Consider the following 21,120-nt stretch of genomic DNA (forward strand, 5'->3'; position numbering starts at 1 on the left):
ATTAAAATGTCCACAAATATAAAGGTTTATAGCACAAAGTAATTTCCTTGTGGTGGTGTATCAGCTCTGTATCTTGATGATGGTGGTGGTTATATGAATCTATACATGAGCTAAAATGCATAGAAACTGTGCATACAAATGAATGCATGTAAAAAATGGTGAAAATGGAGTAAGGCTGATAGTCTAGTTAATGGTACTGTATCAGTGTCAATTTCCTGGCTTTGATATTGTAGTACAGTTATATAAGATGTCACCATTGGGAGAACCTGGGTGAAGGGTACATGGGACTCTATGTATTATTTCTGCCACTTTATTTGAGTTGATAATTTGTATCAAAATTAGAAGTTTAAAATAATTTACCTTAAAAAAAAATAATTTACCTTTGCTACAGTGAGCTGAGATGGCTAGATTAAATTTTTTTAAGTCCAATTTGTTGAAGTGGCAAGTCTGCTCCATTTATATTTGTCGTGATTACTGATATGGTTCGTCGACTTTTATCCTCACTTATATTCTTCTTTTTTTAAAGGTTTAAAAATGTTTTTTTTTTAATTGAAATCTACCATACATACATCAAAGTGCAAAAATCCTAAGAGTACAACTTGATTATTTATTTTATTTATTTATTTTTTTGCGGTACGCGGGCCTCTCACTGTTGTGGCCTCTCCCGTTGTGGAGCACAGGCTCCGGACGCGCAGGCTCAGCGGCCATGGCTCACGGGCCTAGCCGCTCTGTGGCATGTGGGATCTTCCCGGACCGGGGCACGAACCTGCATCCCCTGTATCGGCAGGCGGACTCTCAACCACTGCGCCACCAGGGAAGACCAACAAATTAATTTTTAAAAATTACATTTAAATTTATAATTTATTAAAAATAATTTAAACTTGTAATTTAAATCATTTATAACTTAATTTAATTTGTAAGTTAATCAATACCTCTACCCTCCTCCTGAATAATATGAGGATCTTAGAATGCTTTAACTCTAATATTTCCAGTCTGATATGTATTATTGTTTAATATGAATTTGGATTCTACCTTTTGTTTATACATCTCAAGTTGTTTATTATTATTTTAGAGAGCACTTACTTAGATTTACCTATGTTTACCAATTTCTTTGCTAACAATTCCTTCTCTTCTTTTGCGGTTCGCGGGCCTCTCACTGCCATGGCCTCTCCCGTCGCGGAGCACAGGCTTCGGGCGCGCAGGCTCAGCGGCCATGGCTCACAGGCCCAGCCGCTCCGTGGCATGTGGGATCCTCCCGGACCGGGGCACGAACCCACGTCCCCTGCACCGGTAGGCGGACTCTCAACTACTGCGCCACCAGGGAAGCCCAGCAATTCCTTCTTTGATTCTTTACTTCCATATTCAATTTCTTTTTCCCTCATCTAGGGAATGAGGAAAGTTCTTTGAGCAAGAATCTGGGAATGATAAACTTTGTCAGTTTTTTGCCTGACAATGTCTTTATTAAGCCTTTGCTCTTAAATATTTAGGTGGATTTAGGATTTTAAGTTGATGTTTTCTTTCAGCACTTTGAAGACATTGTTCCTTGTTTTCTGGCTTATCCTGTTGCTGTTTAGATTCCTGCTCTCACTATAACTAAACTGCCCAAGATCATCTTATAGTCAAATATTGCTACTGTGACTCCTGTCACACACTGACGTTCCATCTAGTTGGATTGAGGAGAAGAGAAAAGGGGCAATTTGCCAGATGTGTTTTAAGGAAAGTTCTCAGAAGCTGATACTTCACTTACAACCCATTGGCCACCCATAGCTATTAGGGCACTGGGAAATGTAGTCTTTATTCCGGTGGCCATGTGCCTGCTATACCCCTAGCATGGGGGGCAGGACTGGTTCATTCCTGGACCCTCCCCCCAGGAGGTGCCCCACAGGGGTCTGAAGATGGAATTTGTTGGCAAATGCTTCTCCCCATTCGTACATGGCCAGGGCTTGAGGTGTTGCCTGAGGAGAAGGCCCAGGCAGCAGAACTACTCCCTTCCCCCCCAGAAACAGCCCCTGCCCCAGGAGTCATCTCACTCGGCCGTGTGAGAGGCTGGGCTGCTCCCTCTGGGTCCCACTTCTTCTGTCTGGACCTCAGCAAGGGCTTCTCCCCATCTCCTGGTATTCCAAGTTGTGAGATGCCAGTCCACCTCAGAGGGGCACTAAAGGAATCCTTTGGCCTCCTCCTGGAGAACTAAAAAAGGAACACTTGCTTAGTACTCTCAGGTGCTGTCTGTGTGGGGCAGGTGATCTCTCCATTTGACCTATGAAGAAGCTGAGACTCAGAGAGGTTAAGTGATTTGGCTGAGGTCACACAGCTAGAGCCAGCACTCAAATTGGGGTCTCCCAGCTATTTAAAATACTGAACCACTTGAGGGCTATTCGTAATACTAAACCACTTCTTTCTGGGATGGAGAAAGATTTTTGTGGCTTGAAGCAAACAAGTTTGAACTCTTGTTCTATCACATCTTTTAGGAGTGAACGAGGCAGGCAGGTTGCTGGGAGAGGGTGACAGCCCCCCAGCCTGTGGGGGGAACCAAGGATCCAAGCAGTGAGTATTCCTGTCAGCATTTACCAAAGAGCCAGGCCATGTGCTAAGCACAGGGGGGTATAGAGGAAAGCTGATCAGGGATGTGGTTAAGAACAACTACTTAGTGAGAAGACAGAGCTGAATTTGAGTCACCTCTAGCTGTGGGGCCTCGGGCAAGTGACTCAGTCCCTCTGAGCTTCAGTTTCCACATCTATAAAATGGAAATAATAGCACCCACCCAATAAGGCAAAGCTCTTGGCAGAATGCCTGGCACATGGCAAACCTGCAGCGAATGGTAGCTATTGGTTGTTTTTATTATCGTTACACCTTGTAGGGGAGACATATGCTGATGTATGACGGTCGAGGGAAGGATTGTGGGGACACAGAGGAGAGGGATGGGACGTGTGAGCCAGGCCTTGAGGAGCAGTACATCCTCCAGGCAGAGAACCGGGCCAGTGTTCCAGACACGAATGCCTGTATACTCACAATCTCAGGCTCCATCATCAGGTGCCCTGGGTCTGCCCCTCATGCCTACAGGACAGATGCGTCCTGTGACATCTGCCCAGGCTTGAGTCCGGTCAGACATCGCTCACAGGTGAGTCACTGCCCAAGCTTTTAGGAGAATTCCCAAGCTGAAGGCTCTGGGTCCTTCCAGCACAGGTGAGCCCGTTTCAAACATTTGGGTCTTGCATCTCAAGATGCTCTCAAGAGCCTTTTAAAAAAATCTCCCTCCCTCCCTACTTCCTTCCTCCCTTCTTCTTTTCTCCCTCCCTCTCTTTCTTCCATTCTTTCTATTCATCATAAAGGTTAACAACTTACACATTTATTTACAGAGATTCGTGACACCTCCTCAAGAACAGAACTATACTTGCAAACCAGACAGCACTAGAACGGGATGACCAAGGCTGATACAATCCAAAGTGGGAGATTCCACAACAGCAGTTCCAGCCAGGAGTCTCCTGGTGTCTGGTCGCTAAATACTGGTTTCAAGCAAAGCAATGGAAACCACAGTCCAGACACTATGGTAGGACAAGACCGCCTCTCTCCAGATGTGGAATGTAAGTCCAGTAACACAGCATGCTCCAAGACTTTTTTTAAATGGAAATATCCTAACGTACACAGAAGTAGGAAGAACAATATAATGAATTCCAACGTACGAATCACCCAGCTTCCACTACTGTCAATGTTGGTCAGTCGTGCTTCCTCTCTCCCCCTCCCCCATTTTTCCCGAGGCTGGAGTGCTTAAAGCAAATACCAAACGCAATGTCCTGTCACCAGTAATCGCTTCAGCCTGCCACGCCAACGGATGGTATTTTTACATAACTGCTGTGCCAGCGTCACACCTAACAAAAATAACAAAAACCCATAAATAATCTAATATTTAGTCCATATTCAGGTTTCCCAGATCGTGTCAAAGATGTCTGTTGGCAATTAGTTTGTTAGAAGCGTGTTCACGAAATTCACTTGGCTCTGAATTCCACAACTGTGGCACTTCACATGTTTTGCTTCCTGGATGGGCTACAAGGGGCATGGAGACAGGAATGCATCCTACCCCTTCTTAAAACCTCCCGCTGTGTGCTGGACTCAAGCTAGCTCACAGTAGGCCCTCAAACTGAGGCCAGGTTCCCTGTTAACCTCTGTACCGGGCCCAGCAGCCCTGGGTGGGGTGGGCCCTCCCTGTGTACCATGGAGTATTACTCAGCAATGAGAAGGAACAGGCTGCTGATACAACAACCTGGATGAATCTACAGAGAATTAACGCTGAGTGAAAAAAGCCAATCGCAAAAGGTTACAAACGGTATGGTTCCTTTCCCATAACTTTCTTGAAATAAAACTATAGAAATAGAGAAGAGATTAGTGGTTGCCGGGGATCAGGGAGGGGAGGAGTGAGAAGGAAAGTGAGTGTGCCTATAAAAGGGCAGCATGAGGGGTCCTTGTGGTGATGGAAATGTTCTGTATTTTGATGGTATCAGTGTCAATATCGTGGTTGGGAAATTGTACTATAGTTTTTCAAGATGTTCCCATTGGGTGAAGCTTGGGAACGAGTCCATGGGGGTCTCTGTGTTCTTTCTTAAAACTGCATGTGGTGATCTCAAATAATTATCTCAAAAAGTTTAATTTTAAGTAAATGTGGTCAAGCAGAGGTAGTTTCCCCTAGAAACCAAAGGGAATATTTTCTGGACCTATTTGTCCCTCTCAAAGAGATTTCCAGGGATAGTTTGCGTTGCTGCCCTCCAGTGGTTGTCAAACTGGGTTCCCTGGAGCCTTTGGGTTCTCAGTGGGCACTCCAGTGGCTGCCTGCAAGGTGATGCTGAGCAGTGCTTCCATCAATAGCCCCAAGATCCCCACTTGAACTAGAAAGAAGTCCATTCTGATCCTCTAGAACGTCTTAAATTTTATTTGTTAAAAGGATCTTTCTGCTTAAAAAAAGAAAAAGGAAGTTTGAAAGCCACTTAAATTGAGTCTGAACCCTCATTTTGCATTTGTCAGAATGAGCTAGGGTTGACCTTTTCCCCGCCACCCCCCCTTTTTAAAAAAAATTTAACTTTAGTCCTTGTTCTTTAGAAGAGGCATTGAGGCACTGGCATCTGAGAGTCAGAGGACTTTCAGGGTGACCAGGTCCAACTTCTGCCTTCAGCTGCAGAGGTTTTCCTTAGAACCAACAGTTGAAACCACTGAGATCCAGAGGCCCAGGGTGAGTCAGGCTTAATCTAGATTTAGGAATATTTTAAACTCCATCTCAAATTGCATCAGATACAGCCATTGTTTCCCAAAGAATATGGAGTGGCAAAGAGTCCAATCTAGGCCAGAGGCTACCTCTTCAAACATGGATTTAAATGACACATACAGGGGCTTCTAAATGAGGTTAGGTTGGAGTTTCTCCATGGAGGGGTGAAAAAAGTCCTGCCTTTGAAGTCAAGGAAACCGGGATTCAAGTCCTGACTTAGCCACATCCCAGTTACATCACCTTGAGCAATCATTCACCCCTCTGATTCTCACTTTTCTCATCCATGAAATGGGCGATAGTCCCTGATTTAGAGCATTCATTTAATAAATGTTTTAATGTGGTTAAGACAGGCCCTGCCCTCAGAGGCATCCATTTGCTGAGTAAGTAAAAACTCATGTCAAGAACCAGGCTCCAGGGTGCTCATAGTAGGGGCACATTCTTTGCCCTCTACACCCACAGGGTATCATTCTCAGACCCAAGAAGTCTCTGGGGAGTTCCCATCAGCCTGAGGGATCCCAGGGCCTCATCACAAGAGTGTCAAGGCCTGGGGAGGGCCGACTGTGTCCAGGCACTGCCCCGAGTACTTCATACAAATAATCTCACCATGGATTGGGACTGCTGTCTCCCCATTTTTATGGATGTGGAGACTGAGGCCAAGCTGTGTAACTGTTGCCTCCAGAATTCACATGCCTGCTGAGTCAGGGGGGCCCCCCTGGCTGTCAGTTCTAGAATGCAGGGAAGCCAGATGCCACACTCAGCTGCTGAGCTGGCTCCCTGGGGCTGTCAGCTGTGGCCACAGGATGGTGGGATTTTGCCCCATGAATCACCCCCCACACACATACACACACACATGCAGGGCAGTGAGGTCACCTCAGGATGGAGCTGAGCTGGACCTGCCTTGCGCCTCTGGCAGCTCTGTCGTGGCCCTGGAGATCCGCCCATGGCAGAGAGGTAGGAAATGCCCTGAGATTGTGCCTCCACCCTGTGCCAGATGCTGCAGGAGGTGAACTCCTATTTGCTCAGAGAAGGGAAGTACCCTAACCTGGGACTAGAAGGAGGCAAACACAAGGTCATGACTGGGTCTTATGAGCACCTACTATGTGCCCGTCACTGAAACCTTTAAGTGGTAGGAAGTATTATTTAGACCAGTGGTTCTTAAACATGTACAAGCATTAGAATCACCACGGGGTGGGGGTGGGGGGGCTGTTAAAATACAAATTGCGGTCCCACCTCCAGAGTTTCTGATTCATTAGGACTAGGGTGGGACTCGAGAATTTGCATTTCTAGTTTCCAGGTGATGCTGATACTGCTGGTCCAGGACCCACACTTTGAGAATAGCTAATTAGCTCAACTTCCTTTCCCTTGTGTAATGGTGGTTCTCAAGTTTCTGCTTCCAGGGATGGAGGTCTCATTGCCTATTCTGTCAACCTATTTCATTTCTAGAGAGTTTTTACTGTGAAGATATGACTTGTGTGTGTGTGCTTATGTTGCAATGAAAACTAACCCTCTTGGCTCTCCTCTGTGGCTCATTCTCTATGCCTCTGGCCTGCATGATCTCATCAAAAAGGAGCAATTGGAGGGGAGAGGAGACTTGCAATTAGACCAAAGGTCTCCCTCACCTGCACAGCCCATAGCCACCAAGCCCTGTCCATTCTACCCTCTAAATCGACAGTGTCCAATAGAAATATATTGTGAGCTCTGTGTACAAAATTAAAAAAATTTTTCCAGTAGCATCATTAAAAATAGCAAAAAGAAGCAGGTGAAACTAATTTTAATAATATAGTTTAACCCAACTATATTCAAATATTATCTTTTTAACAGGTGATCAGTACAAAAGTTATTAAGGAGCTATTGTGTATTCTTTTTTCTCGTGCCAAGACTTGGAAATCCAGTGTGTATTTTACACTTACAGTACACCTCAATTCTGACCAGCACATTTCAAGGGCTCCGTAACCACACGTGGCTGGTGGCTACTGTTTTGGACAGCGCAGTGACCTTGTTCCTAGTACTCAGCTGCCCTGCCACGGCTCATGCTTACCAGGTTCCTGCCCCTCATGTCTTGCCTGCCAGTCCACAGTACGGCAGCCAAATCATTGGCTGAAACGTAAGATTTGATCGTGTCCCTATCACCCTCATGATAAGGTCCGGCCTCCTTGGTCTGGCTTCTGAGGCCTCTCTTGCTTTCCCTTCTCCCCTCCTCCAGCCCCCAAGCCCCCCACTCTCCTGCTGTACTGAATTATTCACAGATCCTCAACACAGTAGTGCCTGTTACCTCTAAACCTTTCCACACTTGGTTCCCTCTGCCTCAAATACCCTTGGAACGCATCTTGGGCTACCCTTTCAGGTCACTCATTCAACAAAATTTATTGAGCACCTACTATGTGTTGGACACTGTCCCACATCCTGGAACAAACCAATACATAAGAAGGAAATATGCATAACAAGAAAATATACGGTGTGTCAGACAGTGAGCAGTAAAGCAGGATGCGAGGGAAAGGTGGTGCAGGCGGTTACTACTGTATACAGGGTGTCAGGGAAGGCTTCTTGGAGAAGGTGACATTTGAGTAGAGAGACCTGAAAAAGTGAGGGAAGGAGCCAGGTGGCTGTCTAGGGAAAAGCATTCTAGGCAGAGGGAACAGCCAGTGCAAAGGCCCTGAGGAGGAAGCCTGACTGGAGTGTTTGGGGCACATTCCTGGGTGGCTGGGGCAGAGGGAGAGAGGAAGTCATAGAAATCAAGATCAGAGAGAACAAGGAGTGAGTGGCACATCATACAGGGCTGTGTAAATACGGGAGTGAGTGAGGTGTGAACCCTGGGAGGGTGCTGAGCAGAGGAGGGACATGAGCTGACTTGAGTTTTAACCAGATCCCTCTGGTTGCCATGATGAGAACAGACAGGAGCATAGAGACTAGTGATGTGGTGGCCAGACCAGGGTGGTTGCCAAGCCGATGGAACAAAGAGGCTGGATACAGTAAATGATGAAGGTGGGGACAACAGGGTTTTCCAGATAGGTCAGAACCAGAGTATGAGAGAGCAAAGGGTCAAGGATGACTCCAAGGATGACTCCTGAGCTTAGATGACTCCTCTTCCAGGAAGCCCTCCTGGGAACCCATCACTCCCTGGGCCTTGCCCGCATGGAGGCTGTCGTGGCCTGTCTCCCTCAGGGTGCTCCCCATGGCAGTGCAGGACTTGTTTACTGTCCTGCTTCCAGAATGTTTGAGAGATGAGTGAGAGGACCAGCCTCAGCTTTGAGAGGTCAGTCCCCACCCCCTACCCTGTTGGGATCCACAAGGCAGTGGATGTTCTAGCCTTTGCCCAGTTTCCTCACCAGGAGAGGGCACTGCCAGTCCCACCCACAGGAGTCCCCCCACCCAGCCCTGAGCCCCAGGGCCTCCTCTTATGCTGCCAGCCCCACCTCACTCCTCTGGGGGAGCATCCGGTTGGCCCACATGGCTGGGCCCTGAGTCGGCCTCACCCAGGCGGGTGGGGAGCATCTGGGACACGCCACCTCTTCCCCGCCCAGAGCCTGGCACCGTCAGGGTGGTACGACTGCCCCCACGTAACCACCCCTGAAGTCAGAGGGCATGGCCCCGGCCCGGGTCGGGTTGGGGTCTGCAGCCGCCCCATCTGCCCTCCTGGCACATCCGGGGGGGAGTCAAGTCAGACAGGAAGGCCTGGCGCCTACAGCACCGCAGGAAGGAGGGCCCCCCGGCTGAGCGTGGGCGCGTGGGCGGGTGAGCGTGGGGCCCAGGGCGACGTCACGTCCCGCCCCTGCCTGTCAGGGGGGCGGCCCCGCCTCTCTGCCCTCTTCCCGGCCCCGCCCCGCCCGCCCCCAGAGTGTGAGCGCCGCTAGGCTCCAGCCCACACCGGCCTCGGGAACACAGGTAAGGGGTACGCGGAGCGTGAGAGGCGGGATGGGGGTGATTTTTAAGAGAACTGGGGAGGAACAGGCTCTTCAACAGGCCTGACATTTTGTGGTTACCTGTGGGCCTGGGTTTGAGTCCCAGTTCAGTGGCTTCCCAGCTGGGTGAGCGCCTGTGTCTCCATCTCTGGAAAATCAGGGGAGGGTGAAGTTCTCCAGGGGTGCTGTGAGCCTCCAGCCAGCCCGTGCCCCGCCCCCGCAGGCGACCCGTCCCGTCGTGAGGTGAAGGGTCCCCCTAGTTTCGGAAGGCTTCTCCCACTCTGCCCTCGTGGGACTTACAGCTTTGGAGGGTGTTTCCTCACAGACGCCCGGCCTCTGCGCTTTGACCGGCGAGTGAAGGCAGCCGCCCTCCTGTTCCCCCCAGAAGCTGCCCTGGCCTCGGGCTCAAAGGCATCTCTGGGGAAAAAGTGCTGAACAGAGAGCTGGAGGCGCTGGGAGACCCGCTGAAGTCAGAGGCTCACGGGGTGGAGGGTGCGGCCTAGAGGGAGCCCCCAGCCACCCCGGTTCCCCAGGCCGTCACCCCGAGTCTGGAGGACCCACCTGTGCTCAGAGCATCCCGGCTTGTCTCCTCAGAGGCAGCCTTTGGGCCGGAAGCCAACCCATTTTCCTTTTATGGGGGACAAGAAAGATTATGGGGTTGTGCTTATCATTTTGACCTGGTTTGTTTAGAAACTGAGAGAAAAGTGAAGTCAGGAGTGTGTGTGTCCTGTTTGGAGTCCAAGCCAAGCGGATCTGTAATAACGAACCCCTCTCCTGTCTCTGGATCTCCCAGAACTTGGTGCAGCCCTCTAAAAGGCTAGGGTCCCTGTTCCTTGAACTCCTCACCAGGCCACCTTCTTAGGGAGACATCGCTCACACGCTGGCCACATGCCAGGACCGGGGACCGCTCATTTCACTTTCATAACAGCTGTATGTGGGAAGTTGTGTTTTTTTAAAGAAAATAACCTTATGGAGATATCATTCACATGCCATAAAGTTCACCCTTTTAAAGTGTACAAGCCTGTGGTTTTCAGTTTATTCACCAAGTTGTGAACCATCACCACTGTCCAATTTGGAACATTTTTATCCTCCCCAAATAAGCCCCATACCCTTTAGCAGTCACTCACCATGTCCCCTTCTCCCTGGCAACCGCTAATCCACTTTCTGTCTCTATGGATCTGATTATTCTGGACAATTCATGTAAATGCAGTCATACAATAGGGGATCTCTTCTGACTGGCTTCTTTCACTTAGCATAATGTTTTCAAGGTCTATGCATGTTTTAGCGTGTGTCAGCACTTCATTCCTCGTTTTGGGTGAATAATATTGTACTGTATGATTATATCACATCTTGTTTATCCATCCATCAGTTGATGGACATTTGGGTGGTTTCCACTTTTTAGCTATTATGAATGACGCTGCTGTGAACATTCATGTACAAGTCTTTGTGCGGACACAGGTTGTCAGTTCTCTTGGATATAATACTAAGGACTTGCTAGGTCTTATGGTGAAACTATGTTTAACATTGTAAGGAGCTCAAACTGTTTCCCAAGCGGCACCATATTACATTCCCACTGACAATACGTTAAGTCTCCAAAATTTCCACGTCCTCTTCAGAACTTGTTATTGTCTGTATTTCTTATTTTAGCCATCCTAGCACATATGAAGTGGTATCTCATTGTGGTTTTGATTTGCATTTCCGTAATGACTAATGATGCTGAGCAACTTTCCATGTGCTATTGACCATTTGTACATCTTCTTTAGAGAAATGTCTGTTGAAATCCTTTGGCCATTTTAAAATTAGGATGTCATATTATTGTTGAGTTGTAGGCGTGCCCATTCCAGGGGAGGATTCTGAGGCTCCCAGAATGGGTGAGACTTGCAGTGATCTCACAGTCAGTGGTGGGTAGAGCTAGGAACTGAGTCCAGGTCTGTCTGATATTCAAGAGCCAGAAAGCTCTTTCTCTTTCACTGGGTGCCTCCTTTCTGGTTTTTGCTATTGTCAATTGTCTGTGTGTGTGTGTGTGTGTGTGTGTGTGTGTGTGTGTGTGTGAGAGGGAGAGAGAGAGAGAGAGAGAGAGAGAGAGAGAGAGGGAGAGAGGGAGAGAGGGAGGGAATGTGAGAGACCAAGAGAAAAAGATGGAAAAGAGAGCGAGAAGAGACAGAGACAGAGAGAAACTGGCCTGAGAGGCTGAGAAAGAGGAGCCTGGCCTGGCACTGGCTGTTTAACGAGACACCCACCTTGGAGAGTTAGAGCCAGGGAAAATTCTTTTCAGAGTTTTTGGTTTCTTCCCATTCCTCTTCAAACATTTTGGGGGCCTCAAAAAAGTTTATTGAGGAGCACACTCCCTCCTGGTTTTTCTTCGTCTCTAAATCTGAAACAAATCTGATTAGACCCCCAAACCTAAACAGGGAATAGCATCCCCCTAGTGTCTAGCTGGGTCTAAGAATCCGGAGCAGTGTTTGTCACACTCTTTTTTTTTTTTTTTTTTTTTTTGCGGTACGCGGGCCCCCCACTGCTGTGGCCTCTCCCGTTGTGGAGCACAGGCTCCGGACGCCCAGGCTCAGCGGCCATGGCTTACAGGTCCAGCCGCTCTGGCGGGCCCAGCCGCTCCGCGGCATGTGGGATCCTCCCGGACTGGGGCACGAAGCCGCGTCCCCTGCATCGGCAGGCAGACTCCCAACCACTGCGCCACCAGGGAAGCCCCGTCACACTTTTTGATGTCACTCTCTGCTCAAGAAAAATGTTTAGGGCTTCCCTGGTGGCACAGTGGTTGAGAATCTGCCTGCCAATGCAGGACCACGGGTTCGAGCCCTGGTCTGGGAGGATCCCACATGCTGTGGAGCAACTAGGCCCGTGAGCCACAACTACTGAGCCTGCGCGTCTGGAGCCTGTGCTCCGCAACGAGAGGCCGCGACAGTGAGAGGCCTGCGCACCGCGATGAAGAGGGGCCCCCGCTCGCTGCAACTAGAGAAAGCCCACGCACAGAAACAAAGACCCAACACAGCCAAAAATAAATTAATTAATTTAAAAAAAAAAAAAGAAAAATGTTTAGGCACCCACAACATTTTATATATGTGTATATATATATGTGTGTGTATATATATATATATATATATATGGATTTAGAAATTATATACAAGTACTGTGACAATTAACTAATGTCTCAAGGCCCAGTATATATTCGGAGTGAATTTCATCACCAACAGTAGTGGATAGAAGTCCACCTTTCAAGGAGTTTTCTTACTATGATTTCAGTCAGCAATAATGTGTATGTGAGATGCCATTCTTTATTGTTTTCAACGTTAGGGTGGCTGTTGTAGGGCTTGAACTAGGAGCGGTGGTGGGTTTGTCCTACACTTTTCCTGTCGCTGGCTTGCACTTTCTCGATTAGCGTTATCTCCATCCATGGTTTCTTGGCAGGGACTTTTAGAAGCCACTTGTCCACACTACAGGGATTGATTCAGTTACAGCTGTGTTGTTTGATCCTCAGCTCCACCGAACCCGCCACCAGGACACTACAGTATACAGCAGTAGGCTGAATGTAAAGGAACAGAAGACATGGGCATAGCAAACCTGTCTGCATTGTGGGCTGCCTTTGGCCTCTGGAGACCCCACTTAATGGACATGGCATTGGGTGTCTGACATATGGCCAAGGGTGCACATCAGGGTTGAGCTACATACTCTTTTTTTTTTTTTTTTTTGCGGTACGCGGGCCTCTCACTGTTGTGACCTCTCCCGTTGCGGAGCACAGGCTCAGCAGCCATGGCTCACGGGCCCAGCCGCTCTGCGGCATGTGGGATCTTCCTGGACCGGGGCACGAACCTGTGTCCACTGCATCGGCAGGCAGACTCTCAACCACTGCGCCACCAGGGAAGCCCTGAGCTATATACTCTTAACTACTTTTAGTTAAAACTTAAGTAGAAATAAAGAGCTAATATTTTCCTCCTGTGCTTTGGAGATTATTATTTGAGAGACTAATAGGTTCTGACCTAAAGACATCTAAGCCCACCTCTGCCACACCTTCGCTTGCCACCTCTCATGGCAGGGTGCTCATGACCACTCAAAGCAGCTCTCATTTTTAGAAAATTCCTTTACATATTGAGCTGGCATCTGCCCTGGTGACTCCCCAAGGTCCCAACCCCTCCCTCTGGGCTCACAGCCCCACCTGGTCGTCCTGTCCTGGAGGAGCCCTGCAGAGACCTGGGGACAGTGACCAGGTCTGTTCATGCAGTTCTCATCCCTAGGCTGAGCACCCTGCTCCTCCGGCCACTGCTCTTGGATGTGGTCTCCGTACCACTCACATCCTCCAGATTATCTTGGTTTGTCCAGACTCTGTTCTGTTCAGGACCTAGGATTGAGCCTAGGATAGGAGCTGGTGAGGTATAGGTCACCTTCCTCACTGTACACTCTGTGCTTCTGTTAATATGACCTAAGGCTGTGTTAGCTTTGCTTTGTTGCTCTATCACCTTGTTGGCTCGTATTTCACTTTAACAGACATTGGTTATGTACCCCGCTGTGTGCTAGAGTCCAGTCAGATGCTTGTGCTGAAATGTACTTGTCTTTCAGAGAGTGTTTTTAAAATCCTAGGTCTTTCTGTATGAACAGCCTCCAAGCTGGGCCCACCCATCCTCCTTCTGCACAGACTGGATTTTTGTCCCTTTTACCTTCTTTTTTCGGTGCCATCCCCACTTCTCAGGCCCTCACTGCATCCTTGGATGTGCTGTGGCCACGGGGTTCACCCAGATTCGTGACAGGTCCGTCCAGCTTGTGGGCAGCTGGTTGAGCAGTTTGGATTGTTATCCCACCATTAAATTGCCTGGATGGACTTGAGACAAACGGCTGAGGAGGTGGGAACGGTGGCGTCTTCATTCTTTTCCTCTGTGAGGGTCCCCTTGTGCTTGGACTTCAGCCTCAGATCCGAGTTCCTATCATTTGCTTCGTGGCCTGTGGGGAAGCCCCTTGCCCTCTCTGGGCCTCAGCTTTGATCTCCTGGCTGTAACTATGTGGAATTCAAGCTTGGGGAAAGAGAGAGAGGGCCAAGCCTGGGGAGTGAGGTGAGGTGGGAGGTGAGGCTGAGGCAGGAGGTGTAGCGGGCTGAAGAAGAAGGGGGACGGGAGCAAGCGGAGGATCTTATAAAGGGAAGGGGGAGATGCTGAGACACTGCTGGCGTAACATTATTTCTCTAAGCTCTTAAATCCAGCACTTTACGGCTTCTTTTTCTGAAGCACTTTCTCTAAGCCAGGGGCTAGAATATAGTAGCAAGAAAAACGTGATTCCTAATCCCAGGGAGCCCAGAATCTAAGTCCATTTTATCTGAATCCTCACAGCGACCCTGCAAGATAGTGACACAATCCCTATTTTACAGACAGGGAAACTGAGGCTCAGAGTGTAAAGTTATTTGCCCAAAGTCACCGAGCTGGGGAGTAAAGTGATGAGGCACGATTTGGAGTGGGCTCTGTCAGACCCCACTGCTAGAGTGACTTAATCAAGATACCTCTCAGTACAGAGTATTGGCTAAGAGCATGTCATTTTACTAGGTACTGTCCTGTCCACAGCCCCAGGTGAGCTCCAAAACCCTTGGTGAGTGACACTATTCTTTGTCTCATAGATGAGAAAAATGACCTAGAAGAGAAAAGCGATGTGCCCAGGGCTTGGTGGCAGGGCCCGGCCAGGCCCTTGGTCTCACAGCAGCTAACTCTCTTTCCTCCCAGCCCCTGCCCTGAGGGTGCCCAGAGGACTTCCCACCCATACCTTGGGATCTGGAGCTCTGAAAAGACGGTTTCTGTTCCATGCCTCTGGCTTCCCAGGGTCTGTTTCTGATTCATTCCCCTCCCCAACTGTCCTGCTTGACGGAGGAACTCTGGACCTGGGAAGCTGGCAGTGTCCAGAGGGGGCAGCGAGAGTGCCCAGGCCTGGATTCTAGGACAAAAAGACGGGCCCCAGGCACAGCAGGGATTGAAGCAGATGGCATTTCCCAAAGCTGTACCAAAAGACATTGAACCACATTCTGGGGAAAAGGACTATGCTCTTGTGTAGTTTGGGGAAGGATTGGATTAACTAGAGTGAAAGAGCTTTCTATCCTGCAGGCCTTCTCAGAGCCTTTAATGTACAACTTGCACTTCATGCAGCTCCGGGGTGGGGTGGGGGGCTATGGAAAGCAGTGTTGCCCAAACTTCTTTGAACATAAAATACACTTTTTTCTTGGAGCATTTCAAGGGCCCCACAAGATACTGTATGTATCTTACTGTTAGAACATGCTCTTCTGGGCCCTCCCCTGGGTCACATCAACCCTGAGCGCCTTTGCCGATTGAGTGGATGAATCCTGACTGCTTTAACAGGACCAGAGCTTTAGTATCCTAGAACGTCCGAACTGGAAGAACCTTGCAGGGTGCAGCCCAGCTTCTCCATGTGTGGGAACTGAAGGCCAGGGCAGTGCGGCAACATGTTTGGAGGAGGGAGGCCAGAGACAGACAAGCCTGTTGGGAGACTGTTGTAACACTCAGGGGAGAGTTTCTGGCGGCCTCAGTGGACCACACTCTGCCTTGCATGTGGTGCCTTTGTTAGCGGTACAGATTTCCCTGAGCCACACCCTAACCCTAACCTTGCTCTGAACACCAGACGCTCTGAGTGAGAGAGTCCTGGGCGTCTGCCCTGTCAACAGTGCTCCCAAGGACATCTGACCATTACCCAAATTTGAGAGACATTGAGCATGGGAAAGGAAGGGGAAACTGTCATTTATTAAGTTGCCAGTATTCTAGGCTTGTTGTAGGCGCGATATCCTTTTATCTCCGCAACACTCTGGAGGATAGATATTAACACACCATTTTATAGAAGCTGAGTGGAGCCTGGCAGCAAAGGTACAGGGACAGGAACACAGTTATGACCAAGTCCCAAACCCTCAGTCCCCTTGTAGGATCTCTTGGGAGGGAGGCAGTGGGAGTAGAGAACCCAGCTCCTCTTGAAGGGAAGATGAGACAGGCTTGGGCTTTGGCTGGCTGTGGAGGGAGGAGCCGTGTCATCCTTCCTGCCTTTGGAGCTTAGGGGCCCAGGAGGGTGGTGGAGTCAGAGAAGTTAGGAAGGAAGATGGTCAGCATCTGAGTGCTCCGGGCTGAGGCACGCACTGTGGTGGAGAGACTGTGATAAGCAGAGTGATAGCCCCCAAAGGTGCCTATGTCCTGATCTCTGGAAACTGCGACTCTGTTAGGTTATGCAGCAGAGGGGAATGAAGATTGCACATGGAATTAAGGTTGCTCATCTGCTGGCCGTCACATACGGGATGATCCTGGGTGACCTGGGTGGGGCCAGTGTCATCACAAGGGTCCTTAAATGGGAAGAGGGTGGCAGAAGAGGTCAGAGCAGTGTAGTGTGAGGACTTGACCTGACATTGCTGGCTTTGAAAATGGAAGCAGGGGCCACAAGCCAAGGAATGTGGGTGGCCTCTAGAAGCTGGACAATGCAAGGAAATGAAGAAGGAGGGGGAGGGAAAGGGGAAGGAGAAAAAGCAGCAGCAAGGAAACGGATTTCCCCTAGAGCAGGAAGGAAGGCATCCCTGCTGACACCTTGATTTTAGCCCGGTGAACCAGTGTTGGACTTCTAACCTACAGAACTGTGAGATGCTATACAGGTGTTGCTTTAAGCCTCTAAGTTTGTGGGAATTTGTTACAGAAGAAATAGAAAACCAGTGAGGAGCTGAACCAGCTCCAAGATGGTCTCTGTCCTCATCAAGTGTACAGGCCTCTAGGGCAAGATCTTCAGGACAACTGGCTTGGGCAGTTACAGTGCTGGGGAAACCCGGGAGCTCCCCAGCCCAGCCTGGAGTTGAGACAGAACACCTCGAATGGGGTGGGGGGCCTCAGGGGCCCTGCCCGTCCCGCCCTGGGGGCTGGAGTGAAATCTGTGGACCTTGGCCTGCCCAGCGAGCCCCGCTTCGCTCTGCCTGCACTCTCAGAGCCCCTCCCCCCGCATTCATCTCATCTCAAATGCTTTGGCTGCAAGTAACAGAAACCACCACAGGCTACCATAACAGGACTTTCTTGGGAGGATACGGAGGTCTCACAGAACAGAGGGAACTTCTGAGGAGCCAGACTGCAGAGAAGACGGTGCCCAGGAGCAGAAACAAGAGGGCCCTGTCTCAGGGGAGACCAGCGCCCACAGACTGAGGGCTTTGTGTCACTCACGTCACAAGACTGATTCCCGGGAGGGAGAAGCTGATGGTCTAGCCTGGGTGGAGGGCAGTCACCCCTCCAGAGTTCCCATACGGTTGTCCTGGAGCAGTGTCTGCCTGACAAGGATGTGCTTGGAATTAGGGCGCATGCTTGTTTGGGGTGGCTTGGGAAGCTGGAGATTATCCAGGGCTCTGACTTTGTCCTTTGCTGCAATCACCAGAAGGGGCTTCGATGCCAGGTGGGCAAAATCAGTAAGTTTCCACCCCTCTGTCGGCTCTGTCCCCCTCTTAGCTGCTGTTTCTGTTCCCAGGGCCTCCCATCCCATTTCCTGCCCTGGGCGTGTTTAACTGAGCTGGTCCAACATTGGTGGCCCTCAGGGGTGACGTTTCAGTCCACCTGTGGGGAAAGATGGCCATTAGCCAAGCGTTCAAGGCCCTGGATGATTCCCCAGCCTCACGGGGTTCCTACCCCTTCACCAGCCCACTGCCACCCACCCCTTCCACTAAACCTTCATCCCACTTTGGCCACATGTTAAAATCCAACTCAATCTTAGTAAGCCCCCTCCTCCAAGGTGGGACACCCGAGAAAGATAGGCAGCCCCTGAATCAGGAGACAGGGTTCTAGAGCCAGCCTTGCCCCTGAATCTCTGTGCGATCCTGTGCAAGTTCCTCTCCATTGCTCAGTTTCCCCTTCTGTAAACTAGGACACGGATCTCCACCCTGCTTCCTGCCTGGTTAGCGTGAGGATCCAGTGAGCTGAGCGGGGAAAGCTCTGTGAGGCTGTGATGGCCTGGTGTCCCCTACTATCCCTCCCACCTCGGACCCAGGCCCTTGTAATAGCAGGAGCTTAGGAAATCTGGGCTGAACTGAAGTGGAAATCCAGTTTAGCAAAGCCTGTGGGTGCAGCGGCCCTGGCACCACCGGTGACTCAGCAGGGCTGGGCTTTTTGGAGAAAAGCGCTAAGCATTGCATTTCCTTGTAGGAACAGCCTCAGATGGTGGGGGGGTGGGGGGCACCTGAAAGAGGGAGGCCTACGGGCCTCTAACCAGGGCCAGGGAATGGGGGTTCTCTGTTAGGGCAGGGGACGGATTCGAGTCCATCTGTAAGCTGGGAGACCTTGGACAAGTCACTTGTCTCTTTGAACCTCAGTTTCTTTTTGTGTAAAATAAGACTTGCAAGGGTGAAATAAGATCACGGGGATTGCGCCATGTGCTCTTTCCTCTCTCTGCTTTCTTCTGTCTTCACTTCTCCTGTCTCAATTCCGTGTTCCATCTTGGCTCAAAGGAGGTCACATGCTGTGAACTTGAACTTTCAGAAGCCTCTCACGGCAATCCCTCTGCCTGATGTCCCACGACTAGTGCGCTGTCCTTTTGTCTTAAGCATTGCCCTACACACTGATCTTAGAGTTTTAAATTTTTACATTTCTGTTTATCCTTTCTTACAGCAGAAATATGGGTGGAGGAGGATGAGGCAAGGACATTAAAAGGAGAAACAGGGCTACCTCAGGTCCTGCCTCCAAGATCGTTCTATTTCCCCTCCTGATGGATCAGTGTGCTGAAAAACTGCCCGAGGAGGTTCCCTGGGCTCTGGGGACACTTGCTCAGGGCTCCAGAACTAAATAGAAGCCAAGTCAGCATCATTTGCATAACACTGGATGACTGTTAGTGGCTTCTTTCCTGGTGCTCATGACAGAGGCCTGGGAAGAGGTGCCAGCATCAACAAGGACGGAGCAACTGCCCTTTTGCTCAGCCACTTACTAGCTCTTTGGCCCTGGGCAAGTTACCTTGCCTCTCTGGGCCTCAATGTTCTTACCTATAAAATGAGCACAACCACGGTGAGCCCTGATAGAGTTGTGGTGAGGCATATGTGAGGCACACGTGTCACGTGCTCAGATCCTTGCCTGGTAGATAGGAAGCACTTATTTGGTATTGTCTTCATCATCATCAGTATCATCTTTTTTGCTTTCTGCCGGGCCCTATGCAGGGCACAGGTGACACAGAGATGAATCAGCCATGGTCCCTACCCTGGCTGGTTAGTGATCTAGTGGAAGAGACTCACCCTGGGTGTGTCAGACCCTCTGCCGGGCCCTGATTGGAGATCTGAAGGTGAACAAGGAACAGTGGCCCCGGCAGTTGTGCAACAAGGCTCCTCTCTCAAGAAGGAAGAGTCTGAAACAAGGCACAGCTGATGAAGGCTCAGGAGAGCAATGTGCCCTCTGGGCCTCCCCCAAATCCCATCCTTCTTTAGAGTTTCTTCATGCCAACTGTCTCCCATGTGGGCCAAGGCCCCTCACCTCTGTGCCTTTGCACACGGCTCCTCTGGCCCTTCCAAACTCACCCGCAGCGTTCCCTCCTTCAGGAACTTGCCCTGACTGACCCTGGTCTGATTTGGCCCCTTGGCTCCCATGGGACTACCCCCTGGGTCTACCGTGAAATTCCTTGAGGACAGGGCTGCAGATTGTTCACCACGGTATCCCCAGTGCTAGCACACAGTAGGTGTTCAATTAATGTATGAAGGTAGGGGGAGAGAAGGTGTATCAGTCAGAATTGTGTTCAGCTACAAATGCCGAGAATCCTGACTATAGAGGTTTAAACAAAATGGGGTTTATTTTTCTTAAATAACAAGAAAGCAGGCAGCTGCTGTCAAGGGCTCATCAGTTCAGTGACCCTGCATTTGCTTTGGCTTTTCCTCATGGTCACAAGATGGCCACTGTAGCTCCTGCCGTCACACTCACGTTCAAGAAAGAAAGGAGAGGCAAGACACAGCACCAACACTGTTGGCCTCTTTGGTCAGGAGAAGCAAAACTCCTTCCCAGAACCCCATCAGGCTTCTCACTTCTTTTTGGCCAAAACTGAATCACATGGCCACTCCTAGCTGGGAAAACAAGTATCTACTTGATATGGAAGAACAAAATTCAGTTTTGCTCACAAGAAAGAAGTCCAGGGGTGACGGAGGGGGGAGAAGGAATAAGGGAGTCGGGGTAAGGAGGGTGGGTACTGGTTAGACAACCAGCAGAGGGCTTCATGAAAGAAGTGGTATTTGCACAGTGCCTGGAAAGTCAGATACAATTTTGGTAACCAGGAAGAATGGCATGGGTGGAAGTCTGGAGGCTTGAAAATGCTGAGTGTCACCAGGGGCTGCCACGTGACCGAGACAGCTAGAGCAGGAAAGAGGTAGAACGAGCTTGGCGAACTGTCGGCGTATTTGCTGTCAGCCAGCAGCTCTCTTGCCCCCATACAGCTCTAAGTCTCTTCCTCCACTCCACCTGAAATTCCACCATGAGAGATGATCTCAGCCAGTGAGACATACTGGACACCTGCTATGAACAAAGAGTCCTTTTCAAAATATAAATATGCCCTGAAGGCTTGTGGTCATCAGTCATTCATACCTGGATATCGATTCATTTTATTGGCTAGTGACCTCCTAATGCTTAGCTGAATTCTGCCCTGAGAAATAGGAATTTTTATTCTAGAAAGGGGTAATGGAGCCTGGGCCCTAGGAGATGGGAGATGGGTGGGGCTGGGTCTGGACCCCGAATGTCCGGGGGTCATAGGAGGTCTGTAGAAGAGGGAACTCACACTCACCAAGACCTCCTATGGGCAGGCACTGGCCATCTTTCTTCTCTAAGGTGCTGCCATCGCCAGTTCACAATTGAGGTAACTAGAGCTTGGAGAAGGGGCCTGTCCTGCCAAGGTCATCTCGTGCACAGGTGACGGAAGTGGGGTTGGACCCTTGTCAGTCTCACCCCAAAGCATATGCTGTCTTGTTGCCACGCCCCGTCATAATAATGATCATCATCTCAG

At 49.8% G+C, this 21,120-nt stretch overlaps 1 protein-coding gene across 2 annotated transcripts in view; it reads left to right on the forward strand.

The window, feature by feature from the left end:
• TMEM40 (transmembrane protein 40) overlaps positions 1-21,120 on the forward strand; it is a 48,886-nt gene that overhangs the window by 2,076 nt on the left and 25,690 nt on the right. Inside the window, exon 2 of one of the 2 annotated variants that reach the window (XM_060308412.2) lies at positions 3,357-3,581. In XM_060308412.2, coding sequence (XP_060164395.1) covers positions 3,419-3,581 — 163 coding nt within the window. In that variant the 5' untranslated portion in view covers positions 3,357-3,418. Of the gene's footprint in view, positions 1-3,356; positions 3,582-9,067; positions 9,134-21,120 lie in introns of those variants that run through there. The other variant, XM_030840925.2, reaches the window with a different exon arrangement.

The sequence above is a fragment of the Globicephala melas genome, chromosome 11, assembly GCF_963455315.2.
Source record: "Globicephala melas chromosome 11, mGloMel1.2, whole genome shotgun sequence".
Lineage (NCBI taxonomy): Eukaryota > Metazoa > Chordata > Mammalia > Artiodactyla > Delphinidae > Globicephala > Globicephala melas.